This window comes from Balaenoptera physalus (genome assembly GCF_965194825.1).
Source record: "Balaenoptera physalus genome assembly, chromosome: 16".
Lineage (NCBI taxonomy): Eukaryota > Metazoa > Chordata > Mammalia > Artiodactyla > Balaenopteridae > Balaenoptera > Balaenoptera physalus.
Genome location: NC_138898.1, coordinates 54387837 through 54415196, shown reverse-complemented (window position 1 = coordinate 54415196; position 27360 = coordinate 54387837). Strand labels below are relative to the sequence as shown.

The 27360-nt window shown below is 43.0% G+C and overlaps 1 protein-coding gene across 8 annotated transcripts in view; it reads left to right on the top strand.

Annotated features, from left to right (window-relative positions):
• The window catches only part of CREBBP (CREB binding lysine acetyltransferase), a 128966-nt gene that overhangs the window by 87721 nt on the left and 13885 nt on the right, over positions 1-27360 (top strand). For 4 of the 8 annotated variants that reach the window (XM_082428659.1, XM_082428662.1, XM_082428656.1 and 1 more), the window contains 15 exons: positions 296-413; positions 943-1114; positions 1731-1775; positions 3824-3948; positions 4561-4749; positions 6163-6579; positions 8006-8185; positions 9197-9386; positions 13692-13810; positions 14655-14894; positions 15671-15759; positions 21193-21303; positions 22884-22940; positions 25659-25736; positions 26064-26131. In XM_082428659.1, the coding sequence (XP_082284785.1) occupies positions 296-413; positions 943-1114; positions 1731-1775; positions 3824-3948; positions 4561-4749; positions 6163-6579; positions 8006-8185; positions 9197-9386; positions 13692-13810; positions 14655-14894; positions 15671-15759; positions 21193-21303; positions 22884-22940; positions 25659-25736; positions 26064-26131 (2198 nt within the window). The remainder of the gene's footprint in view (positions 1-295; positions 414-942; positions 1115-1730; positions 1776-3823; positions 3949-4560; positions 4750-6162; positions 6580-8005; positions 8186-9196; positions 9387-13691; positions 13811-14654; positions 14895-15670; positions 15760-21192; positions 21304-22883; positions 22941-25658; positions 25737-26063; positions 26132-27360) is intronic. The other 4 variants (XM_082428660.1, XM_082428657.1, XM_082428658.1 and 1 more) reach the window with 3 other exon arrangements.

Here is a 27360-nt window from a genome sequence, read left to right as displayed (position 1 = left end):
GTTTAAAAATTAGGAATTCAAAATCATATTATTCTTGAGGTGGTCCGGCACTTATTGTTCATAGCAAAATATGGGTGTGTTTGACTTGTAGATAAATTGACAGGTCAGTATTGTCTCCAGAGAGCGACTTCATTTGTGTATTCATGAACTAGGCGAGAGAGATTGGGGGTTTCTGTCAGCAGTGTATTGCGCCCATAGGTAGACGATTGTTTCTTCTCTTTCCGTGTCACATATAAAGTGGCAGGACAGACATTGTGTTGAAAGTAGATTGAGAGTGTGTGTGTTGTCTTTTCAGTGTCCAAGCCATCTTCCCAACACCTGACCCTGCAGCCCTGAAGGATCGCCGCATGGAGAACCTGGTGGCCTACGCTAAGAAAGTGGAAGGGGACATGTATGAGTCTGCCAACAGCAGGGTAGGTTGCCATTTGTGTTCTAGCCACGCACAGCACCTATGGGAGCTGTAACTGCATCTGTCTGCCTTATTGTCTGGAAATGGGGACATCTGTTAGTCTGGTAGACTCATCACTTGAGGGCACTGACCAGGGAGACTTCCCAGTTAAGACATGAGGTCCCTGTACAACTCTCTTGTTCTGTAACTACAGAGTACAGATGTCTCCGCTACAGCGGTAAATGAGGTATATAAAATGTTTTTAATCCGTGGGTGTACTTTATAGCGGCAGTGTTCACAGTGCTTGTCTGTGTTATTGCCAGTGTCAGTGAGTGTCCAAGAAGAGGTTCAGCTGTGGAATGAATGTAATGAGCACTCAGTACCTCCTATCTGATAACTCCTGTAACATCACTGGGCACTGGTTTATCAGAAGTGCTGAATGCTTACCTGTGCCAGTGTACTTAATTTAAAGTTCATTAGTTTGTTAGAACATACAAAACCAGATCATTTGTTTTTTTTACAAATAACTAGTATTGAACGTTACTGTGTTTTAGGATGAGTACTATCACTTACTAGCAGAGAAAATCTACAAGATACAAAAAGAACTAGAAGAAAAACGGAGATCGCGTTTACACAAACAAGGCATCTTGGGTAACCAGCCAGCCTTACCAGCCCCCGGGACACAGCCTCCTGGGATACCACAGGCACAGCCTGTGAGACCTCCAAGTAAGGACTTCATTTCCAGCCCTTAGTCTGTTTCCTTGTTTTTCCTTCTGCATTTGGTGTGTATTTCTAAGCATATAGAATTATATTCTCTGGAAGCCTATGCTGTGAAAACTGTGTGGTAGTGGCTGTGACCTTCTGCAGTGGCCTGTGTTTAGACATTGAGTCTCTCTCATGGAAAGGCGGGTGTGCTGGCATCAGAATGCACAGCACTTTTGGACCTGGTTTTCTCTTTAAGTTTGAAAGATTATTAAGTTAAACTTTTTTTTTTTTAATTATTTATTTTATTTTTGGCTGCATAGTTGCGGCACACAGAATCTTCGTTGGGATCTTCATTGTAGCATGCGGGATCCTCTGCTGCGGTGTGTGGGCTCCTTGTTGCAGCGCGCAAGCTTCTCTCTAGTTGTGGTGCGTGGGCTCTCTAGTTGTGGCCCGTGTGTTCAGTAGTTGCAGCGCACGGGCTTAGTTGCCCTGCAGCGTGTGGGAACTTAATTCCCCAACCAAGGATCGAACCCGCGTCCCGTCCCCTGCGTTGGAAGGTGGATTCTTAACCACTGGACCACCAGGGAAGTCCCAAGGATTATTTTAAATAACCCATTTTTTTTTCCTGCCATTATAGATGGGCCCATGCCTCTGCCAGTGAATCGCATGCAGGTTTCTCAAGGTATTTAACTACTGTTGTGAATCATATTTTGGTTTAACATTCTACATCCACAAAGTTTATTGGTTTGTCCTCTTCCCTCTGTATTTCTTTGTAGCTCCTCCTCTTATTCCTTCCATTCCTTTTTGCTGATGAGCAGAGTTCATGTCCACAGGTAGTATGAATATCTCTTGCATTTGAAAGTTTGGTGATACAGGAAAGCTCTCCAAGGAGATCAGAAATAGGAGTTTTTTTTTTTTTTTTTGATGGGCAAGAGAGGACATTATTCTTAGGAAGAGTCTCCAAAAACAAGCATTGTATTGTAGGTGGGGCAAAGAAACATTTCGGAACATTTCTGAGCATCAAGCCCATCCTGGGGCAGGAGCACTGTGGGGGGGGGTGAGGTGAGGAAAGTGGGGGCTGCTCTGGGCCCTGTGAGCACAGGTACCATGCCTGCTTGCGGCTGGCCGAGGAGGGTTTGTGCTCAGAGAACCCTCATCAGGCTGTGCTACTGGCAATCTTTTTATTGGTGGTTGTTGAAGCAGTCATTTTAGTTTGGGAGTTTGGGGGTGAGGGTCATTTCAAAGCTTTTACGGCTCTTGTCAAATTGAGACTTGAACAGTAGGATGTTTTTACAGGTTGTGAAATAAGGTGGTGACACTATCCAGAAGATTCCAAAGCAAGGCCTTGCTGCTGTGTGTAGAGTAGTTCAAGAGGGTAGAAGAGGTCATTTTAAAAGCCGTGGTGATCATACTGCGTACTGATAAAGACCTGGTAGATAAACTGATGTTGTGGAGGAAACTTTTCAGGGACTTGTTTAGGTGGACTAGATATGAAGGGTGAAAGAAATCACGAAGTCAGAGAGGTGGAGCCTTCGGAAAGTGGCTGAGTGCTGTGTCGGGGATGACGTGGAGGACTCTGCTGCTTTGGGGCCTGAGGAGGTGGCTGTTGGGCAGAGTGGAAGGCGTTTTCTGGGGACGCGCTCGCACGCCCCGCTTACCGACATGTCTGCGTCTGTAAAGAGGGACTTTTTATGGTGCCATTTCTTCGTACATCTTTTATTTAATAAAATCTTCTCTTGTTAATAAAACCCTCAAGGAGAGTGGGACACTTTTGTATTATCGGCTTCCTGGGAAGTCCTGGGCCTGTGCTGGTGCCTAGTTACTTAGGATGACATTTCTTGGTGGTGCTGAGGGAGGCACATGTTGTTTGACGGCCTCTCATGCTACACAGTGTTAAGGCAGTGCCTCAAGGATTCTTTTAAATGCCAGTGTCGGGCCTAAGACTTATTGAACCAGCATTTATGTAGAGCTCAGAGCTTACAGAGTATTGTGGGAAATTACAAAGAGAGAGACTCGTGGTCTGGAGACGCGTGGCAGCTAGTGAGGTGTCATTCATTCTGTGGCACCTCTGGAAAGGCCAAGGTAGCTGTGAAAGTGAGATCTTTCCAGTCCACGGAGAGGAGGCTGAGGTTGAGAACTGCCAACCCTTGGGCACTTTCTAGATGCTTAATGTGCTTGCAAAATTAAAACCATGTTTTGAGTCTTACCCCAGATTCTAACAATAAATGTAAACCCAGCCAAAGGGCTGGGAGGCCTGGAGTGATGGGAACAGGCTTCCTGCAGGAGAGGAGATGGGAGTCAGGTGCTCCAGAAGGCTCTGAGGGGTTGGCTTAGGCGGGTGCCCTGGCCTTAGCTGACCTCCTCCGTAGATGGTGGGAGCGCCTTCCCACGCTACCCACATCTACTTTGTCGCTGGGACGCTTCGGTGCCGAGCGCTGCCCCAGCCTCGTGTGCTCATGGCTTACCTGACTTTCTGCCTTCCTGTGCTCATGCTGCCCTGCCACCCACCCCGTCCTATCACCCTCACCACCACTGCATTGGTGCCATCTTTTCTGGATATGAACAGTCTGTTATTTAACCATCTTTTCTGATTAACTGAGTGATTTCCTTTCAGTTGTATATGTTGTGTGTGTGTTCCATCTTATTTGGCTTAGAGTTTTATTTGGTGAGTTGTCATTCTGTTTTCCTGTGAGTGATTTTCCTAATGAACCGTTGTGGGTACATTTACAGGGATGAATTCATTTAACCCAATATCCTTGGGGAATGTACAGTTGCCACAAGCTCCCATGGGACCTCGTGCATCGTCCCCCATGAACCACTCTGTCCCGATGAACAGCATGGGCTCCGTTCCAGGGGTAAGTGCTTCTATTTGCCTCAGCTGTGCTGAGAAGGCCTTGCTCGAATAAGGAAAATTCTCTCAGCAGGAAACTTGTAGATCATCTGGGAATCCTGTGGTACTTGTTCCTTTGGATTTGGATTATGCTTTATTTCCTTCATATTTCTCTTTCTCTCTCTCTCTCTCTCTGTCCTTATTACTACAAGAATTATTTGACCATTACTTATTTTTATTGAAATGACAAATCATAGGCACCTGTGACTTTGTTGGAAGATGGGGTTGGCAGCCTCAGATATGTGGCTGAGAGGGACTTGTCAGCGTCTGTTGACTCTCAGAACTTCCTCTCCTGCGGCTGCCTTCTAAACACTTCAGAGAACTCATAAAAGGCATATTTTGAACTTTAAACTATAGCATACTATTGGTTTCTGTTCCGAGGACAGTGTGAAGCTGGCTCATTAGAGACCTTGCATGAAAAGCATGCAGAGTGCCTGGGAGCCAGAAGGCCTTAGTGAGTGGTGGGTCCCTTCCTGCAAGGGAGGAGGATTTGAAGATCTCTGTCTCTTCTAGTTTACCTTGGAGACTCAGGCCCTTGAAGCCCTCTGAACTCTCAGTAACGCTTATTGTCTTTTAGATGGCCATTTCTCCTTCCCGAATGCCTCAGCCTCCGAACATGATGGGTACACACGCCAACAACATGATGGCCCAGGCGCCTGCCCAGAACCAGTTCCTGCCACAGAACCAGTTCCCGTCCTCCAGCGGGGCGCTGAACGTGAACAGCGTGGGCATGGGGCAGCCGGCGGCCCAGGCCAGCGTGTCACAGGTACTGTTCACGTTGGGGCTGTGAGCCACCTACAGTGATGTAGCCCCAGCTTCCCGCTGACCTCAGCATGTCTTAGTTCACAGAAATTAGAATTCTAGACAAAACATTTCATGTACTAGCATCTCTTGATTTTTTTTTCCCCCCCATTCTGTTCCGTTATTTTTACCTTGTTTGGAATTAGTCATACAGTCTTGGGGTGAACTTCATACAAAAGTGGAATGGATTATGGTTTTTTGGTTTGTGTGCTTTTGTTTTGGTTTTGGGGTTTTTAGTTGTCATTTTGTTGGTTTTTGTTTGTGCATTGTAAATTCTGAGTTTCATGTGTGATCCTGAGAGACACTGGACTTTAAAGAGGGAGTGAGGAAAGGTCCCATGAGTTCACGCTTAATGATTTGGTCTTTGTGTCTTGTTGTCTGTCTGTCTGAACTGCCCGGTGAAGTCCGGCTAACTGGATCATTTGAGTAGTTCTCTTCTTATTGAATGTGTTTTTAATTATTCAGTCTAATGCTGGTGAGAACTATTTTCCATTCATTTTACTGCCTTTTCCCCCCTTTTGTTAATTGCTAGAGTACACCAGATTGCTGCTGTATACAAATGTACATGTGTTTAAAACAGGCCAAGTCTTCCCCCAAGAGATAAAATTCATTATTTAATTTTTTAACATGAAGTAACATTGAATAAAAGGCAGTGACTACATTAGATTCACTCACTAAATACTTATTAATTAATTCTTAATTTCCATAAATTTCGTTGCTCCAGACAGGGGTTATCAGGTTTGTCCTGTAAATATTTTCAGCTTGGTGGGCCATGGGGTCTTTGTTTGAACTGCTCTGCTCCACTGTTGTGGCGCAAAGGCAACGGTAGACATGCGCATTCACATATGAGTGAATGGGCGAAGCTGCCTGCCAGTAAAACTTTACTGACAGAAACCAGTAGCTAGCTGGATTTGGCCATGAACTCTACATAGTTTGCAGATCCCTGCTCTAGACCAATGATTCAGAATAGATTTTTAATTGGTCCACAAATAATTCTGAAACATGTCCCTAGTTGAGAACCACTGTACTGAAACATTTCAGTGTTTCCATAACTCATTTTTTTAAAAAAGACAAATACCTTTTCCAGTGGTCTAAGCTGTGGGTGGATATTGTGGAGCACAAAGCTAGTAAGTGGAGTGTATATGTGTTTGTTTAAGCCAGAGATTTCCACACTTATATAAATCAAAGCATGAGAAACAAGTGCACGTTACTATACGTGTGCAGATCGATGACTTTTTACAAATGGAACATTCCCGTGCAGTCAGCAGACCTCATCAAGAAACCATGATTAGATTTTCATACATTTAAGTCTTTTAAGTCTATTGCCACATTTTCAAATGGGGGAAATAATTTTAACATACTCTGTTCCATCTGTTAGGGACAGGTGCCTGGTGCTGCTCTTCCTAACCCTCTGAACATGCTTGGGCCCCAGGCCAGCCAGCTGCCTTGCCCACCAGTGACACAGTCACCGTTACACCAGACTCCACCTCCTGCTTCCACGGCCGCAGGCATGCCGTCTCTTCAGCATCCGGCGGCACCTGGGATGACTCCTCCCCAGCCAGCAGCTCCCACCCAGCCATCAACTCCTGTGTCGTCTTCCGGGCAGACTCCCACCCCGACTCCCGGCTCAGTGCCCAGTGCCAGCCAAACCCAGAGCACCCCTACAGTCCAGGCGGCAGCCCAGGCCCAGGTGACCCCACAGCCTCAGACCCCAGTCCAGCCTCCGTCCGTGGCCACCCCTCAGTCGTCACAGCAGCAGCCGACACCTGTGCACACCCAGCCTCCTGGCACACCGGTGAGCCCCTCGGCCTGTCGTCTTCTGGCCAAGACTCTTAGATGAGAACTTGCCCATAAAAAAAAAAATCTGTCATGAAGTCACTGCAGGTCTTGGTGCAGTTGCAAAAAGTATCTGCACTCTAATTGAACCATAACGAGCTGTGTTTTGTTTCCAGCATTGGCTCCAAAGGCTGTTCGGCAGGACATGACATGATTATCTTCCCCAATTAAATCAGTTTGTAGAAATCAACAACTAAAAGAACTCATACATGGGTCCTCCGTAGAATTTTTAAGCTGTCTGTCCATAGGAGCAGTACGTCCCCCATTATCTGTCCTAGATTGACGTCTTCTGAGTTTTAGTAGTGATGAGGATTTGGTAAACAAGTCAAGTTCCTAGTTGTATGTACTTTGACCTTGCCTATCAGCCTTGTTTTCCAGCTGAAAGCCCTTTCTTTTTCATGACAAAATGGCATGCTCAGGTTAACACTTCTGTGGCTTAGATTTACCCACTCCTCCTGGGAGGTGCAGGTGGCAGGGTCACAGCACGTCCTGTGTCCCATGTCCCACACTCTGCTGGCAGCACCCGGTCCGGTGCTCTCCTAGATTGGGCTGTCCCCACTGACGCAGGTCCTGAGGCTGCTGCTGCTCACCTCCACATTCTTCTCCCAGTTCTCACCAGAGTCTTAGTGTCTGTTTTCTTATCAGTCTGACTTAAAACCTGCTTCCCCCTAAAATACATTATCTTTTATTTGTGGGGACTGAGGATATTTATAAAATGTCAAAATTAACCCCAACAGAAACCCCAAGATGACATTACTGTTTGTGTTTCTCCATAGGGAGTGTGCTTATTGATCCTTACTTTATATTTCTTATCTCTAAGTAAGATCCCTTTGTAATTTTATGTTTCTTTTGTTTGTTTACTTAAAACTCCATTGGGTAAATCTTTGAAAATTTAGAATTCTTTCTGGGATTCCTTCTCTTAATGTTTGTTTACTCCTCCACCACTGTGCCTACAATTAACAGGCTAGTTATACATTCTTATTCCATATAGATACTTTATTCCCCTTTCTACAGCGTATATACTTATATATTTATTATTCAGCCTTTACCATAACCATTAATGTCATTGTTGGAAGGAATTAAATTTAAAATAGGAGGTTCTGTGACTTAGGTAGAAAATTCCCAGAAAATAATTTTCTATCAAAAGGTAGAAAGCCCTGCTCTTCCATCTCTGCATTGTTGGCAAGAAGTCAGTTGTATTTCTACCTGATTTTTGACTTCTCTGGAACTCCTATTTTAACGCTTATTCTTCATTTCTCTCGAATAGGGGTGCCTGTTAGATTAGTATTGAGAAAGATTAACACGAAACTGTGTGTTGGGTGAGCATCAGGGTTTAAGATCATTTATATCGTTTACAGAGATAAATGATTTTGGTTTCTCCACAGCTTTCCCAGGCAGCAGCCAGCATTGATAACAGAGTCCCCACTCCATCCTCAGTGGCCAGCGCCGAAACCAACTCCCAGCAGCCAGGACCCGATGTACCAATGCTGGAAATGAAGGCTGAGGTCAAGACCGAGGACACCGAGCCCGATGCCAGTGAACCCAAGGCAGAGCCTGGGGCTGCGGTAGGTGCCACTCCTGGGAGTGAATAGATGTCCTGCACACAGAGGCATCACTGAAGTGTCCTCGGGGGAGGCACCAGGCGTCCACCATGGATGTCCCTGCTTTCCGTTTCAGTATCCTGTTCGATTGTGGTTCACGTTGGAAAGAGATTAAAAACAGATTGGTTATTTATTTTTAGATATGAGGTATGGGTTTATTTTATTTTGCCAGAAGTGAAGAGCACTGGCTTGTATTTTAAATGTTTAAATCATCCAGCAACTTTTTCATTGCCGTCCTTCATTCATTTATAATTCTGCAGCGTTAGACTGCACAAGAGGTGTGTTCTTTTACTAATTAACCTGTAGCAGAAGTTGGAAACTGACAGACCGTGGGCTGAATCCAGCCTATAAATGTGTTTTGTTTGGCCCACACAATTATTTTTAAAATGGGAAATTACAAATAAAACTCTAGATTTCTGGCTTTTCTTGAAAAATGAGAAGCTCTGCCAGCACTGTGCTTGCGTTCCTGTGGGGCAGCAGTCTAGGTGGGAGCACCAGCTGTGGCTCTTAGATGGGTCGTGAGCTCTCTAGTTTGCCAGAGTGTCCACTGCTCCCCGCGGCCTCACACCACAGCTCCTGCTGCTGTCGTTAGCTTCACCTGCCTGGCCCTCTGAGCAGTTGAATTTCTGATCCTTCCCACAATTTTCGAGGCACTTCTTGTTCCAAACTAGAAATATATGTAAAACTATTGAGCAGTTAATGGTGTATACATTGTGTATACAAGTTTGTTAAGCACTCTAGCATGTAAAAATTTTTTAATTTTTAGGACTGTAATGCACTGGTGCTGTACTGAAGTGACTCAACAGGCACTCCACCCCTTCTTGTGGGAGAGAAAAGGAATGATCAGTGCAGCTCTGACTTGGGAAAGGTTTTAACAAGCCCATAGAGATTTTTAAGAGCCTTCCAATAAGACTGAGTTAGAATAAAGGTCTTTCATATTCATATATCATTGTCTGTAATTTTGTTTTTCTCAAGATGATGGAGGAGGACTTACAAGGATCTTCTCAAGTTAAAGAAGAAACAGACACAACAGAGCAGAAGTCGGAACCAATGGAAGTGGATGAAAAGAAACCTGAAGTGAAAGTTGAAGCTAAAGAGGAAGAAGAGAGTAGCACCAACGGGACAGCCTCTCAGTCCACTTCTCCTTCTCAGCCTCGCAAAAAAAGTAGGTCATGTTCTCGTAAACTTACTGGATGGTGCTGCTGTTCCATTGTGTTGGGATTGCATTCTGTGGATTAAAAGCTAAAGCAGAAAAGGAATTCCATCCCTTCTTTTATCCTTCTTGCCTGCCATTCCGCAAGTTTTAGAAATGGTGACAGTGAGCTGAACTCCAGGGTGTGAGCCCACAGGGGTCTGTGGTAGGAACGAGAAGCGACCAGGGCTCTGAGGGGCAGCCCATGAGCCGCCTGTCTGGGGTGGTGCTGGCTTTACTCGGCATGCCGTGGACAACCACTGATGGACTCCAGCAGGAAGATGACTGGAAGCTTGATGTTAGGGAAATTATCACTATGGCAATGCTATGCACTGAAGTTTGTAGGTTTCTGCTGATACAGATAGGAAACTAAGTGCCCAAAGTCAGGGGGTGGGAGAGTAGAACCCAGTGACTAGTGCAGCAGGAAGAGGGAGGGCGGCAGGTTAGTGAAGATACTTTGGGTTCTGAAATAAGCAGGATGAGCCAGGCTCACGGTGGAAGTTGGATAGAATCTATTTGAGATGTGTCCAAAGTACGGAGGTAAGGGTGTCAGCAAATTGTCAGGTGACCGTTAGAAATGTGAGACGGGGCTCAGGTAGTTCAGGGCTGCAGGTGATCCAGTTAGGAAAGATGGCAGAAAAGTGTTAGGAAGGCTGATACTGTATAGTTTTGCTGCTGGAAGAGACCCTGGAGATCATAGAGGACAGCAGGCCTTAAGTTTTTGGTCTCAGACCTCTTTGTACTCCTAAAAGTTGAGGAACCCAGAGAAGTTTTTGTTTGTATGGATCATCTATCACTATTTACTCTATTAGATGTCTTTTTTAATATTTATTTAAAAATAAATCTGTTACATGGCACCCATAAATAACACATTTTAATGAAAAATAACTTCCAAAACAGAAATAGTTGGAATGATGACATTGTGTTTTACAATTTTGTTACTCGGAGAGTTAAGTGAACGCAGCTGGATTCTCATATCTGCCTCTGCTTTTGCTGTTGTGTTCTGTTGTTCGGTTGAAGTACATGAAGAGAATCCAGACCCACGCAGATTAGTAGTTAATAAAGAGAAGAGTATTTTAGTAGTCTTTTCAGGACATTGTGAATATTCTTTTTTGATACTACACCAAAACTCAACAAGTAGAAGTTTCTTAAAGGCTAGTTGCAGTGGGAAATCTGAATCCATAGCCCTGAATTTCTCATACTCTGTGGCGTTAGCATCCATCGTCCATCTTGTACTTTGAATGGATCTTTTGCCATTGCATGATTTTTTTGGTAACACTATCCTTTGGTCATCTGGGAATTTGGCTCACTGAGTTATGCTCATCTTCCAAATGTTGGCATGCTTCATTATGTGATATTTTTAAAAATCACATTTATTAATATCACTATGAGTCTCTTCAGAAAGTCGTGTAAACTTGGACAAGCTGTCAAGCTCATGTGGCATGATACAGGTTTTTCAAAATTCTAATTTTTGATGTAAGTCAAAATTTTATCATTGGTAACACATAGCGTCAGTTGTCCTGGAAGTAACTGTAACTGGCCTACTTTGTTCATTTTTGAGCAAATGTCTGTCACATACCCAGATCTGAGTAACTGTAGCTTGTCTATCAGCCATTCTTTCTAGTTTTGTGTGTTTCATGAAAAAAAGCAGTTACTTCAGCTCTCAACACTCACACAAGTGCTTTCTCTCAAGACAACCACTGCATGCAGCAGAAGTGCTTTATGACAGCTTCCCAGTTTGTCGTACAGAATAAAAGACGTGTAGCCAAGGGCTGAGATTTAATAAAAGTAAGAATTTTGACTCGTTCATCAAGGACACTCATAAGTGCAGGTGACGTTTTTTCCTGTGTATGCACAGCAGCAGCAAAGAACGGGGCGACCACAAAGTCGAGTTTGGAGCTGCGGCCTGGTCATGCTGCAGTGCTAGTGATTTTATTCACTGTTGTTTTTGCCCCGTCTGTGTGAATGTCAGCACACAGTGCAAAAGGCAAATGACAACTTAGAGTTATCATGAAAATTGTTTTAGATCATGGAAATGGATTTCACAGACCCCTAGGAAAGGCCTAGGGCAGTGCTAGATGGAAATGTTGTATATCTGCACTTTCTGCAGTGATGGAAATGTTGTATATCTGCACTCTCTTGTTATGGCAGTCACCAGCCACATGTGGCTCCTAAGTACTTGACATGTGACAAGTGTGCCTGAGAAAGTGAATTTTTAATTTTATTTAATATTAATTCATTTCGATTCAGGTAGCCACATATGGCTGCTGGCTACCATATTAGACTGCATGAGGGTCCCTAAGGTATCCGTGGGCCATGCTTTGGGGACTGCTGATGTGGTCCCCACCTGATTGTCCTGAGAAGGTTTTGAGCCAGAGAAGTGGAGTGACTTGCTCATAACACACCACACTAATCAGTGGTAGAGAACTTGTTTCAAATACAGCTTCTGACTGCTACTTCCACTCATTTGGAGTCTTATTACATCAGTGTGGTTGTTAAAGACAGGAGTTTGAAAGTGACTTCTCCTTGGCATAGGTATTAAATGTTCAGTGAATGAATGAACGGTCATCCAAAGTGAGATACATGTAAGGCCATGTTAGTTTTGATCAGCACTGGGAGACGAGATGGTCTGGAGAAGGGCCTCAGAAGACTGTCTAGGGCCACCAGGTAGTGCATCTTTTAGGCTTTGTGTGTCATAAGGTTTCTGTTGCAGCTGCTGAGCCCTGCCTTGTGGTGCGAAAGCAGCCATGGACACCTGCACAACAAGGATGGTTGTGTTCTAATAAAGATTTATTTTGTCAGACTAAAAAGTGATCTTGTGTAATTCACGTTATCATGAAATAGTATTCTTTTTTTCCCTAAAGTTTAAAAACCTTAAAAACCATTGTTAGCTCCCAGGCCCATACAAAGGCAGGCAGCTGGCCAGATTTGGCCTGTGGGTCGTGGTTTGCGACCCCTGGTCTAGAAGAATAAAAAAGCTATTGATTAACTAAGGAATTGTCTTCTTATAAAGAGTTATTCAAAGAAAACCAAACGCTGCTTCATCTCTGTAAAAACAGACTGGAAGAAAAGAGGTTAGCTGAAGGCAGGATTTGTGTGTGTTTCACAAGGCTCCACAGGGCACATCTGTTCCCTAGACCAGGCCTTTGCACCTGCACGGGAGTGTCTACACTGGGTGTCTCCCATGCTTGCTGACCGCCATGTGTCCTGGAGAGCAGGAGGCCGTTTCCTCAGGAGGTCAGTCAGGATACCTGGGTATTCCCTGGCTCTGATGTCAATAAAGTTTCTGGAAACTTCTCAGCCAGTGTTTTCATCTCTCGATATACTCAATGCATACCACTTCCCAACGGGAACTTTAGGTTTTTATGGTATTTTAGTCTGATTTATAAATTACAGTTTGTTACGTATCTGTTGTAGAAAGTTTTTCAAAATTCAAAAAACCACAAAGTGGAAACCTCACATCACTTAGAACCTAAGTCATCAGAACCTCTTTGCAGTGTTTGCCTCTGATCATTTTTCTGTGGGCAGGAGCGTATGTGAGCGAGGGGGTGCGTGACACTCAGTGTCACCTTCACAGGCATGTTTCCCATGTCCTTAGAACTCACGAGGGGTTTGTATGAGTGACTGTCCTGAATGTATTTGGCAGCCAATGCTTGTTCTTACATTGGTGACAACAGAAGGCATCATAGGAAATGGGTGGGCCAAGAGGTTGGAGACATGGGCACTAGTACATGTGCAAGGGGACAGTACACACTGCAGAACTTCTGGGGAAAATAAGAGAGCTACTTATTTTTGTAGCTCTCTTACTGTATACATTTATTTGTGAGGTTGTAATACAAAACCGTTCCTCTCAGGTGGTTTGAGTTTACTTCAGCCAAGGACACAAAAGTTTCCTCAGGGGAGGAAAGGCCCCTTCCTGTGAAAATGGCTCTATACCCACCCATTTGATCAATGAGGCAGATTAGAAAGTTAGCTTCATTTTTTTCTGTTCCAACCAAGTTTTGGCATTGGAAATCTTTTTGTTGAACAAGCAAACTTCTCAGTGTGGTATTTTTGCCTCATGATGTGGGTGCAGTTTTTAAAAACTCTAGTGTGACTGTGTTTTCAGAATCCCTGAATCGTAGCTTTAGAATGTCCACGGACTCCTGGAAGCTTCACGGCTGGGAGGGAAATGATTTGGGCCTTCTCAGAAGTAGCCAGGCTTCCATTTGAAAAGTGACGGAGGAAGAGTCTGGGTGCCTTGTCAATAGTGTCGTTTCCTGTGCTTTTTCACTGCAGTCTTTAAGCCGGAGGAGTTGCGCCAGGCTCTGATGCCAACCCTAGAAGCGCTGTATCGACAGGATCCAGAGTCCCTACCTTTTCGGCAGCCTGTAGATCCCCAGCTCCTAGGAATTCCAGTAAGTTGATATCATAAAAACATTATAACTTTACCACTAATTCATGGGTATCCATGGTACTCATTTTATCTTTTAAAATTGGGAAAAATAAGATTTTTTTTCCCTAATATAAAAAAATATTTTCTGTTAAAACAATAATACACCTTTGTCTTACTGACTGAAATGTGTGTTTCCCCCCTGTTCCGTATAAGCCCCAGGGTCCGTGGAAGGGTTGCAGTGAGATGGGGGGAGCACACCCTGGGGCGCACAGCCTCTGTAGCCTTGCTTTATATTTGGGTAAGACTGTGTCTACAGGAATGGATTTAAATAATTGGTGAACATCACTTATAAAACACATGGGCCACTCACTTTGAAACCCTGGGTGCTCTTGCAAAAAAGGCCATGGTGACCCAACAGATTCTGTTTAGCAGTATTACTATTTTTGCTTTTGTGTTTGTGTTTGTCTTGGAATTTCATTTTGGTTGCTAGGACCAAGAATGGAATCTCTAGAAAAACATATTGTCTGATAAATATGTTCACCATTTTAATTCGGTGGATCAAAATCTTATTTTTAAAATCTGACATTATAAGACATGTTTTATTAAATAAGTTTTTTAATATTATTTTTTCTTTAACTTTGCTTTTGAAGTAATTTGATCACACTTGAAAATATTAATTATAATATTAGATAATAAAATCAGAGGAAGATCAGAAGTTGTTTTCTTTTCAAGTCCCATTTTTCACTATTAGAAATGGAAGTTATACTGGTACTTTCTTCAATTTTATTTTAAGATAAAGCTGCCAGATAAGATGGGCATTTGGAATTTTGGGGGATCTGCTAGACTGAGACCGTTTTGTCTTTCAGGATTATTTTGACATTGTGAAGAATCCCATGGACCTTTCCACCATCAAGCGGAAGCTGGATACAGGGCAGTACCAGGAACCCTGGCAGTATGTGGATGACGTCTGGCTCATGTTCAACAATGCCTGGCTCTACAATCGGAAGACATCCCGGGTCTATAAGTTCTGCAGTAAGCTCGCAGAGGTCTTTGAGCAAGAAATTGACCCTGTCATGCAATCCCTTGGATATTGCTGTGGACGCAAGGTACAGTTGAAAGTTTTTCTGGAAAATGAACTACCCTTGTTAATCCAGCCAAAAAGGGTATTATGATGATATAATAGACTCAATATTTTGGCCACACCTGTGTACTGAGAAGGACCCAGATGGAGTCTGGTCTCTTGTAAAACAGTTGATTATCTGAAGCTAGAGGTGCTTATGGGGAAAGGCCTTGGATTAAGCATTCCTGGCTGCCCCAGTGTGTCCATTCATCTATCTGTAATAAATGTCTCTCAGACACTAGGGTCTTCCCTGGTGGCGCAGCAGTTAAGAATCCGCCTGCCAGTGCAGGGGACACGGGTTCGAGCCCTGGTCTGGGAAGATTCCCACGTGCCGCAGAGCAATTATGCCCGTGCACCACAACTACTGAGCCCGCGTGCTACAACTACTGAAGCCTGCGCGCCTAGAGCCCGTGCTCCATAACAAGAGAAGCCACTGCAATGAGAAGCCCACGCACCTCAATGAAGAGTAGGCCCCGCTCGCCGCAACCAGAGAAAAAGCCCGCATGCAGCAACGAAAAACCCAAGGCAGCCATAAATAAATAAATAAATAAATAAATTTATTTTTAAAAAAAAAAAGTCTCTCAGACACTAATTCTGTCCTATTGTATCCAGAAATGTCTTTAAATAGATGTGAGAATCGTTAGAAGACTATCCAGTATACTAACAAATAATTTACTAGCTAAATCTAACTCCATATTGGGCAGAGCATTGCATGACAGTAAATGGGATATATTTTTAGTATTTTCTCCTTTGTTTTTGCAGTATGAGTTTTCCCCACAGACTTTGTGCTGCTACGGGAAGCAGCTGTGTACAATTCCTCGCGATGCTGCCTACTACAGCTATCAGAATAGGTAAGCCTTGAGCAGTTTCTTGAATCATGGGAGAAAAAGAAGGTCTTAGGACGAGGCATGCTTGTCTGATTGTAGCTTGGGTACATTTCATTATTTCTTTCCTGAAGTTTCAGTGAAAAGGGCCGAAATTTCATTGTTTCTCAGTCACTCAGATAGGCCCATGGTCTCTTAACTTAAAAGCATGCTTGTATAGTATAAAATTTTAAGCTCCAAACTGCTTTGCTGCACTAGTTGGATCAGGTACATGTGTTAAGCCAAAATGTAACCATATGAGAAAGAGTCTGAAGTGGAGAGTAACTCTAACAAAGGTTGACTGCCTTTTTTAAGATAATAAATTTGAAACATTGTATTTTACCAACCTGTGTGTAAATATTTGCCTAGCTAATTTGGCCTGGACAGTCTGATGGAAAGACTTGTGTTTGCTCTAATTCATTTAAAAATTTTAAACCATAGACTTTTTTCTTTTTAATCGGTAGCACAGTAAGAATGAGATTGGTTTTTTCATTGAGTTTAAGAATGACTCCCTTCATGAGGTGGCCTTTTTGGGGTTAGTAGGTATGCTTTTGAAGTATTTGCTATTCTCTTGAAATGTGGAGATGGCTATAGAATAGATCTCCTATCTTAAGTAGAGGAAGAATGAAAATAATTTTTGTTGTTGATTCCCTTACCTAATTACAACTTCCTGGTTTGGGGGGTTGTTTTGAAAATTAAGCTACTTGGTATCCATTGCTTTAAGTGACTACATGTTGCCATAGCATGAGGGCATCCTGCCTTGAAACATAGGTTGTAATTCTTTGTCAAATTCAATTACATTGCCTCCATTCTATGAATTGGCAACTAAATTCTTTATGTGACCAAGATGAGGCTTCATGCCTGTTCTTTGTTTTTAGGTTCCAGTATTAAATGTCAGCTTTAGGGTTTGATGTTTTGATTATTTTTATCTTGTTTGCTTATAGTAATTACATATGTTCTAATACTTTGAAGAAGATAAGTACAGGGCTTTTTTATTTTTTCAAAGGTACATGCAGAGGCCTGAATAATTTGGAATTTTGCAGTTACTTTTCTTCCGATTATGTTTTTTAAACTTATTTTAATTTTTAAAAAATATCTAGGGAATTCCCTGGCGGTCCAGTGGTTAGGACTCAGCACTTTCACTGCGATGGCCTGGGTTCAATCCCTGGTTGGGGAACTAAAATCCTGCAAGCCATGCAGTGCAGCCAAAAAAATTAAAATTAAAAAAAATAATAAAATTAAAAAAAAACATATTCAAGGTAATTAACGACTCCCATCAAAATTCTGTTTTAAAAAAAAAGAACTGTTGACCTAAAAATATCTTAAGATAAGATTTCTAAGTCTTGTCCAGCTCACTTATCGTAGTGAAATGCTGGTTTGAGGGGAAGGATGGGTGTCCCTGGACAGGCACCTCTACTGGAAGTGCAGCCGGCACAGCCGTCCTGCTGAAAATATTTTAACATTTGGAATTCATTTTCTGCCTTAGCATGCTCTTCTATTGATAGAAGCATTTTAAAACTAAAAGTTTGAAATGATACTGTGGCCCAAATGGAATCTCTCCTATAGTGACAAGTGTTGTTCTGGAGGCTCTGGCCCCTCCATTTACAGTTTTAGCCCCATGACCTTTTGCACATTCTGTAATGTATCAAGCTTAACCTTGTCCATGACATGGGCATAGTAACACCTTTCCTGACACCCTTAGTTGTCAGTCTACAATGAGACAATGCTTTGGAAACTGTTAGGTGCAAAATACAGCTATGAAATTTTAAGAGAACAGGTTAAAATTAACTATACCCTGAAAAATGCCCCCACTGCTAAGTGCCCATCACAGTTTGGGTCTAGAAGGAAGAGCAGACAGCAGATTGCTTGCCACCATCTCTTAAGTTTGGGGGCCTTTTCATTGTTGCTTTTCACTGTTCCTGGGTCCTTTGGACCCTGCCTCGGCTGATTTGCATAGATTTTGGCCATATTTCACTTGAGAGCAATTCGAGTTCGATAGAATGGATGGCATCAGCGTGCACTACTGCCTCCTCAGAGGAGCTTGTTGATGGGGTGCAAACAAAGGATTGTTTTGAAAGTTCTGAAATGTCCAATATTACTTCTATATAGGACTTAATTTTTATTGCACAAAAGTAATCTGTTTTCCTTAAGAGTAGAAACGTAAATAAAGGAGTTCTCTTTTACACATAATACATTTTAAGAGTGTGAGCATATACTGCTCCTCAGCTGAATCTCACAAGGTGTGCTTCCTGGAATACAGAACTGGAAGAGATACCATGTTGTGAGTCTGTGAAAGCAGTGGTCTAATTCTGCGATGGACATTTCAACCACTTACATTTTCATTCTCAACCTTGACTGTTAATGAACACCATGGTGTTCTTTTGAATAATTGTTTTGGTACTTATAGTCCTAAACTGGGCACTTAGAATAGGAAATTCTACAGACCGTTTAAACAAGTGAAACTAATAGATAAGCTAGTATGTGGTTACATTTTCACTTGTTTCCACACTTTGAAATTTTGAAAGTAAGTCATGTTGGGAAAACTGTTCTATAATTTTAACAGTTTATTATCGATAGATAAGAATAGATATTATCTATTATCCCAGTTATTTATATATACTGATATGGTACTTACAACAATCTGCATTTGAAAATTTACTCCATACATTAAATTACCCTTACAGATGAACTCTGCAGTTACATTGTGCTAACTTTAGGTACCCAGATGTACATCATCATCAGATTATGTGAAGTGTTTCTCCTTTATAATTCCATATTCATCAAACTGCTTCCTTCTCGTAAGGCAGAAGGTCATCTAGGCTCTTATGGTTGAAAAGTGAATCTCTGAACCATTATGTATTTCCAGGATGAATAAAGTTTGGACTAGGTATAAGATAGGGGCAAGTCTGACATTAACATCTGTCATCCACTGATTACCAGAGTGGTTTTAGCCTACTTGACTAGATGGGTGGGCTGTCATCATATCAGAAGGGAGCTAAAGGGAGGCCAGGGCCCCTCCCTTTCCCCTTACACCTGAACAGGTTTGATTCTCTGACATCTCTGGCCTTGCTCTGGGACAGACACTCTGTCCCTCCCAGTTTCTGACCCTGAGGTTCTTGGGAATGGAAGTTAGTTATACACAGAGGGCGTAGGTTTCCGCAGCCACCCCAGGGGCTGCCATTCAGCCATCAGTGCTTCACTCTGGGCCAGTTTCCTCCAGTGGAAAATGATGGGTTTATGATTCTTGTTCCCCAGATGTTGCTAGGCTTGATGTTCTGCTTGAATAAAAGCTAAGAGTTTAGTTTGTCCAGGATTTTAAAACCGTTCAGACTCACATGTAATTACCATGGCAATTTAATTTCACAGTGTGTTCCGTAGTCCTCTTTGAGCTAGCCCACAGTGGCTGAGTTTGATCATAATAAATTGGAACACTTTCATTCATTTTTTAAAAGGAAGCAATTTGGCGTTGAAGGGGTATCTTTTTTTTGCATATTGTTCTGATTGCTGCTTAATTGGTTTATAGTTTCTATAGTGTAATTCTTTCTTGCCAGTGATGATCATGCCCTTCTACACATGGAAATTCCTTTTACTACATGATTTCAAGCCTCCATAAAAATATTTACAAAATAGTGAATAGCCAGAATATTACTGTAATTCATTCAGAGAAAGAGATAAGTATTTTTAAAAACAGCAGTGTTAATCTGTTTGTTCCTGGTCAGTGTTTAATCTTGGCAGACTTTGTTGATTGAATTAATTCTAAATAAACTGGTCCCAGCAAGAAACTCTTATTAATCCAGTTGCTACACACAGTGAATCTGTCATGTTCCTCATCAACAAATCTGAAAAATTGAATAATCTTGAGATGTGTGCATGCTCTGAAGTTTTATACTTTTAATTCACTATGTGTGTTTAGTCAGTGAAATAAAGCAGACAGAATGCTCAATGTGTTTAATTAAGATTAGAATTAGAACTTGTGGGGACCTATTTTAGTGGTAATGAAGACAAACTGGCCAGGCAGTGGCCTGAATCTCAGTTGTTTGTAGCTGTGCGCGCATGTGTGTTTGTGTGCGTGTGTGTCTGTGTCTGTGTGTAGCTGCAAGCTGCCGCATCTCCTTCTGCCCATGTGGTTCAGTGTGGCGCTCCAAGTCTCGTCACAGTGTCTTTAACACTAATCCTCTTGGCATCTTGTAGACGTAGTTTTGAGCACTAAAACCGCATTTTATTGTGCTGCCGTCGTACCTTATACTCATCCCTTTTGCTTGTGTAATTCACCTCATTCAGCTTGTTTACTTCTACAGTATTCCTTTGTGCCCATCTTGTTTATGCAGCATCAGCCTGCATTTTTGTTGATTTCTCATTTGTGTCCTTTCCAAACATTTAATAGTTTTTATTTTAACTGTTCTTATTTGATAGCTTGAGCCCAGGCTCTATACTCTAAGAAATTGGGGTGATGGATAATTTCTCAAATGCAGATTGTGCTTTAAAGATTAAGTCTCTAAATTTGCTTAACTTGGATTGTCCCCAAGTTAGAGAAATCACTGAGTATCTCAGATTGATGAATGATTGGTCCCAATACCAAAAAGTTTAAATTGAAGCTTAGAATTGAATTTTAAGACTGTTCATGGATTTACATATATTGTATTGTTTATACAATATATCACAGTTTTTCTCTGTATATTCTTACTGATAAATGGCTGGAAAGTCTTTGACCCCGATTGCATTTCTGTTAAATGTTTGTCTAGAATATGGATTTGGTTTCATTTCTATTGTAACCCAATTAACTGAGTGATTAACATGTGAAAAATAACAGGAGAAAATTAAAACCAGTTCTGAGTGCTCAACATTTTCATACCTTTAAAGATCTGGCTTAATACCGGAAATAAAATCTATGAATTGCTGTCAAGCATAAATTTTCCATTTTGAAAAAAAGCTATTTCAGTTTAAATTGCTTTTTTAAGGCCTTTTGTCAGACTGTTTTGTTCAAAGTAAATTTTTTCCATCTCAAGACCTTTAGTTATATCTGGTTTTCTCTAAGTAATAACAAAATCCAAACTCCTAAAATTAGGCTCCTTGCAATTCTAGTATTAACAACTCCTTGAAAACATTTGCATCTTGGAGCTGGACGAACCCGTTGTTAGTGATGATGGCCTGGGATGTGTGCAATGAGACCGAATGCTAATCAATGCTTTGCCTTGGCTTTCTGCTCTGTGTTGTCTTGGTGTTTGCGTCTTACCTTTATGTCTGTGCTATTTGTTCCCTCCCCTGTTCTCTAATCCTGCCCTTCCCCACCTGCCCCTGTTCCTTTCATTGTCCTCACTGACCCATCAATCAACCAACAACGCCCCCCCTTCGTCGTGGTGATCTGCCCTGCTCTGATTGGTGGCTTCGTTGCTTGGGTGGCTGTGTGTTATGATGGACCAGTTCACCCAAGTATGGCCTTCTTGCTGACAGGTATCATTTCTGTGAGAAGTGTTTCACAGAGATCCAGGGGGAGAATGTTACCCTGGGTGACGACCCTTCACAACCCCAGACGTAAGTACCATCCTGTCATTTCTCTCGGGGGTGACTCTGAATTGTTGTTTTGTTCCCATCCGTGATTAAAAGGGAAGCACCACTGCCACCCACTGTGACTTTTCTGTAGTGTATTTTTCATATTACTTATACCCACATTCATATTTTACAATGTAGCTGTTGTAGCTGAATCCCAGCGCCACTTGCACATTCTTCCCTCTGCTTGAGACTGTGATGCTGTAGCCCCCACTGCAGTGCAGTGGTCTCTCTCGACCTCGCTCTATCTCTTCTTCTAAAACACTTGCTTTTTCCTAGTGGCTGTCACCTTCCATTTGGGAAGATTGTAAATTTTCAGTTACACCTAAGAAACCAGGTAACCCTAGTCACAGAACTAACTGGCAGTAGCAAAAATGAGTCTTGTGTGTATACCCCGTCTGTAGCATTTAGTTGATCTTCCACTGAAACCTCTGTCCTTTAAGTTGCAGAGGTAACAGAACCCAGGGGGTGAGACCCCAACGAGTACCTGTATCTCCTTCCTCTCTGGAGGTTGGACTCTTGCTCACAGCTCCAGCATGGACAGGCATGAGTTAGTTTGTTCATTCCCTCACTGAGTTCACCATTTCCTCCCTGATGCTTATCCTCTGATGGAGTTACTTTTGAGTAGGCAAATGGCCAGAATGTGGTGAGAAAAAAGCAAAAGCAAATCCACAGATTGGATGGTCAGCTCATTTACATGCTCGAGATACCTAAAAACCTGCCAGCCACCATAGCTGCCTAGGACTGCCAGCGTTTTGTGGTCTTTCTTTTCTCCTGACTCTGCTGTGATTCCTGCCACTCCGGGAAGTCTACTGTGTGACTGTCCCCCCAAAGGCAAAAAGGCTTCCCACTGAAACAGTTTCCAGCACTGTTGGACACTTACTGTGCAACTCAAGTTTACTTTATTCAATCGCACAACAAACCATACCCGCCTGTAAGATATATAAACCAAAATGACAGAAATTCTACATATTCAATTTATTTTTCTATCCCTTGTCAATTTAATTCTTTAGTCCAATTGTGTGATTAATAACTGGATTGTATAATTCTGTGAATCAAGTAATTCATATATACACTAATAAAAGTACCACAAAAATGAAATACTCAGCCCTTTAAGAATAAGTAAAATATCCCCAAGTACATGCTGACTTGTGTCAATGAAGGAATATTGTAATTAGAAGAATTGATAATACCAGTGTTGGTCAAATTCAGCAGTCATTCACCATGTAGATTTGATTAGAAATTAACAGGTTTGAATCTCAACATAATTTTGCCACTGTATTTTGACTAGCCTTAAATTAAATCTTGTAGTAAGTGCTGATGATAGTTTGGAGGAAATATTCCAGGGAAGGCAGAGAAAAATAAAAGGTAGTGCTTTCTATAGAATTAAATGTTGTATGTTCATGCCATTATTACATCTACTTGAGATTTCAGCTGGCCATCATTTTACTTTTTATGTGAAGAACTAGTTACAGAATAATATCCCAGAGACCCTATAGTTTATACTCAACAGATAAATTTAGTTAATTAACATTTTTCCTTTCCCCCCTCCCCCCAAAAACAAGGACAATTTCAAAGGATCAGTTTGAAAAGAAGAAAAATGATACCTTAGATCCTGAACCGTGAGTATACAGCTATTTTCTTTCTGACTTTTAGGTTTTAGTTTCAGATCAGGAAAGTTCCTCCTTATGGTTGGGTTGCGGGAGAAGACGCTGGAAATAAATATATTACCCTGGGTGGAATTTTTTGTGTGAAGTTATTTCAGATGTGGATTCTGTTTTAACTCACACAAAAGATGTATGTCTCTGTAGCATGCTGTCCAGCTACTGAATTTTAACACCCTTTAATGTAAGATTAGATGGATGTTTTGGCTCTATTAGAATCTCTGTAATAACTTCGTCATCGTTGTCTTTAAGAAGCCACTTAGTGTGAATCTTTAGAGACTAAAGGTAGGAATATTTGGTGGAGGGGTGCTAGTATCATTTAAAGGGAAATTTCAGAAAGAAAAACTCTTAGAAACCACTTTTTAAAAATAAATAATGAGAAGCCCAGTGTTGTATGTTCTTGTCACCATCTTTGGTATGGTATATTTTCGAAGGTCATTGTCAGATACTTTCCTTTCCTCCAGTGATCAGTGAGAATACTCAGTATGTAAATTTTGCTTTGTAATAACCCCTTAAAGAGGCCTCAGAGCTCCTTCCATGTGGTGGCTCCTCCCCGGTCCCCAAAGCCGAGTCCTGAAGGCACCCCAGTGTGTGGAGATGCCCATTTTGTTCTGTCACTGTGGTGAACGCCCGTCCAGGGTTGCTTGGTGAGCACAGGCTCCAACACTGTTGGGAGTTTGGTAAATGTGGCTGTGGTGCGTCCAGAGCTGAGAAACAGGTTCTCCCCTCCCTTGGCTCAACTTCCCAGCTTCCGGCGGAAGACACAGACTCCACTTCCCGTTGAGAGCTGACTTAGTCTCTCCTGCCAGCAGTGCCCGGGTGGGGTTGCAGGGGAAACACGATTACTTAGCAAAGTGCCTGGTGCACGAGGAGGCTGCTCCCTGCTCCCTGTCTCTTTAGTGTCAGTGGATTGTTTGTCCTGACTGGCTGTCTCCCTGTTCACATTGTGTCCTCCCCGACAGTTTTCCCGTTTCCCTGTGGTTTATATTCAGTTTTTAAAAATTTTTAATTTTATTTATTTATTTTTAAAATATTTATTTATTTGGTCGTGCTGGGGCTTAGTTGCGGCAGTTGGTCTCCTTAGTTTGTGGCTCGCGGACTCCTTAGTCGCAGCAGGCAGGCTCCTTTGTTGCAGCTCGTGGGCTCCTTATTTGTGGCATGCAAACTCTTAGTTGCGACGTGCGTGTGGGATCTAGTTTCCTGACCAGGGATTGAACCCGGGCCCCCTGCATTGGGAGTGCGGAGTCTTAACCACTGAGCAACCAGGGAAGTCCCCCCAAATTTTTGTTTTATACTGGAGTATTTACAATGTTATGTTAGTTGCTATACTCACTTTTCAATTTCAGAATACGTTACATTGAAGCAGTAGTTGCCAGGCAGTGGGGAAGACACAGATGAATAAAGGGGGCCTGTCCTCCAGCCGTTTGTCTTCCAGTAGGACAGACAGATCATAGCACAGGCAGCAGGAGGCAGTAAGGTAGTCCAGAGTGGGGGACCCTGGCCCAGTGGAGAAGGTGACACTCATTTGGAAGCAGGTGTTGGGGGTGGTGGGCAGAGCATTCTAGACACAAAGACATGAGAGGACATGGGATGTTCAGCAGCACTGCAGGTGAGCTCAAGGGCAGGGCATGTAGGGAGCGTGGATGGAGCCCCATAGGACAAGGGGGCAGAGGGTGCTGGATTCCCTCCTGTGTGTACTGGGAAGGGCAGCAGCTGGGGCAGGACAGCAGAGAGCACTGAGGATGGCCGATGAGGGTCGCTGCCATTCTGCACAGTCTGCCTTTGTGTGTCCTTTTCTCCGACAGAGCAGGGGCAGAGAAGCTGGATTGGGCTCGATCTGTGGTGGAAGGCTTGCTCAGCAAGGGCAGTAGGATGGTCAGGGGCCGGGGACTCGAGCAGCAGTAGTGAGAGCAGGCGTCAGGTTACGGGACCGGCATCTAGCGTGACAGGAAGAGCCGGGACCCAGGACTGTTTGGAGAAATGTGGTACTTTCTAGCCCCTCAGCCTTCCACAGGGTATAAGTTGTGGTGGCTTTAAGGGCATGGCTGAAAAAATAGGTTTTGACCTTCAAGCATGTTGGCGATTAAGTTTCCTAGGTGAGGTGACAGGGCCCAGGTGAGCTATGGCGGAAGCTGTGCAGAGGGCAGGTGGCGTGGTGCATCCCAACTTCTCTAGTGTTTACTTTAAGAAAGGCCGTCATTTCCCACCCTTGTAACTGACTCAGCATACGTTTCCTGCGCCTGGGCTTAAGAACAAGGGTTTGTAACACTGACGGTATTGTTCTCTGTTATTTAAGTCCATTTAGGCATGTGCAGTCATCTAGAGCAAGCACTGGTCTTGAAAATCTGTAGTAATATCAGAAATACTGACCTGTAAAATAGGCCTTCGTCATAGCAATTTTTAGAAATAAATTTTCACTTCTGGTTGCAAAGCAGATTGGGAGAAGAGAGGAAAGAGGCATTTGTACAAAGAAAGGGAGAAAGTCAGTCTTTCCTATAGAAAATATCATACTGATGCATTTTTTAAAATACGGCTCAATTAGTCAAGAGATGCATTAATGCTGCAGATTCTTGAAGTCATCAAGGGGACGAAGTGTGAGCACACCACACGGGCTCTGTAGAAGCTCCATTATGTATGTGGCTCCGTGTGTCACAGTGCACTTTCTTTGTCTTCTAGTTTCGTTGATTGCAAGGAGTGTGGCCGGAAGATGCATCAGATTTGTGTTCTCCACTATGATATCATTTGGCCTTCAGGGTGAGTAATTTCCTGGTGATTTCCTGTGATCTCGGGAAAGGGAAAGCAGTTATGCACAGAGTAGAGGGGAGGATGCTGGCTGCTACTGCGTTTCATTCATTGTTGTCAGCAAGAATCCGGCAATTAGATGGATGGCAGTTTGTTCTAAATTTAAGTCTTAAGTGTTTGCCCGCTTTAGGAATTGTAGAATCAAAGCAGTCTGCCTCTTCACTTTTGTATAGTGATGCGATTTTAATTGCCAACGAAGTATTTTAATGCTGCATTTCACTGGTTTGGCAACATATACTGTTTTATATAATCTGATCACACCCATTATTTTTTTTGCAGCTTTGTGTGCGACAACTGCTTGAAGAAAACGGGCAGAACTCGTAAAGAAAACAAATTCAGTGCTAAGAGTAAGTTGTGGAAGGGTTTTTGTATTTTTTTGTCTTACCCTTGAAGAGAATAATTTGCCTTGATCTTTATATGAAAGTCAGCTTTATGATCAGCCTGTGTTTTAGAAAGTTTAGAAACTTTCATCTAAAACACATATAGTAAACTTTGTGAATTCTGAGAGAGAAAATTTGTCAGCAGATCCTTCTCAAGTAGCTCAGAAATAACACACACACGTCCTGGGCACACTCAGCCCTGGGTTGGGTACCTGCGGGGGCGGCTGTTTGCCCATCAGTAGGTGTGGGCCCCACTGTTGGGAAGAGTGACCCTCTGGGGCCCTCTGGGAATCAGCCAACATCACCAGGACTGGCAGCAGCCTGGTCTGCACGAGGGCTGGTTGGGTGTGTCGCTGCCGCATTGGGAGTGGCTGCTGGTGTCTGCGAGGAGCAGAGAGCGCGCCCTATTGCTATAGGAGTAACTTTTCATAGGTAGTCTTCACTTTTTTAGAGACGACACTTTTCAGAAGTGTACAGTGTGTCGTCTTTGTCAACTCGGCTGCTGCTCTCACTTCTCTCCAGTAGGACAGGCAACTAGCACACCACTTAGGGCTCCCCAGCAAGAGCCAGGCCACCTGAGGAGCTGGAGTAAAAGAGAGATGGGATGGAGGGAGAGGTCCGTGGGCAGGAGGGGAGGGTGGCAGGCAAGGAAGAAGCCCCTCTGAAGCCTTCCAAGTCAGCGTTAATTCACGTTCAAACTCTGTCATTACCAAAATCCACAGTTATCCTATCACTTAAACTCACTCTTATAAAATCTTTTGAAATATTGATGAATTAACCAGCTATTACAATATTTCTCTTTAGATCAGGGTTTCTATACTGACATTTGGGCCAGAAACGTCTTTGTTATGGGGGCTGTCTTGTGCTTAATTAGAATTTTAGCAGCAGGCTGCTGCCCACTGAATGCTGGTAACACTCCCCGCCCCACCCCCCCATGAATGGTGGCCGTCAGAAATGTCTTCATACATTACCAGATGTCCTGGGTTGGGGGCATGCAGGTGAGAACCCCTACTTTAAAGGATCCATTCTGAGTGATGCCACTAAAGCAGTCAGCTACTTAGAATCAGTCTCCTGGGCCAGAGCTTTGGTGACCAAAACAGAAATTGCCAGGAGAGCTAGACTTCAATAGAAGAGCAGTTGCGGCCAGAAGAGAGAGGGGTCGGGGGTGGGGGGGGCGGGTAGGAGAACCTGAGAGC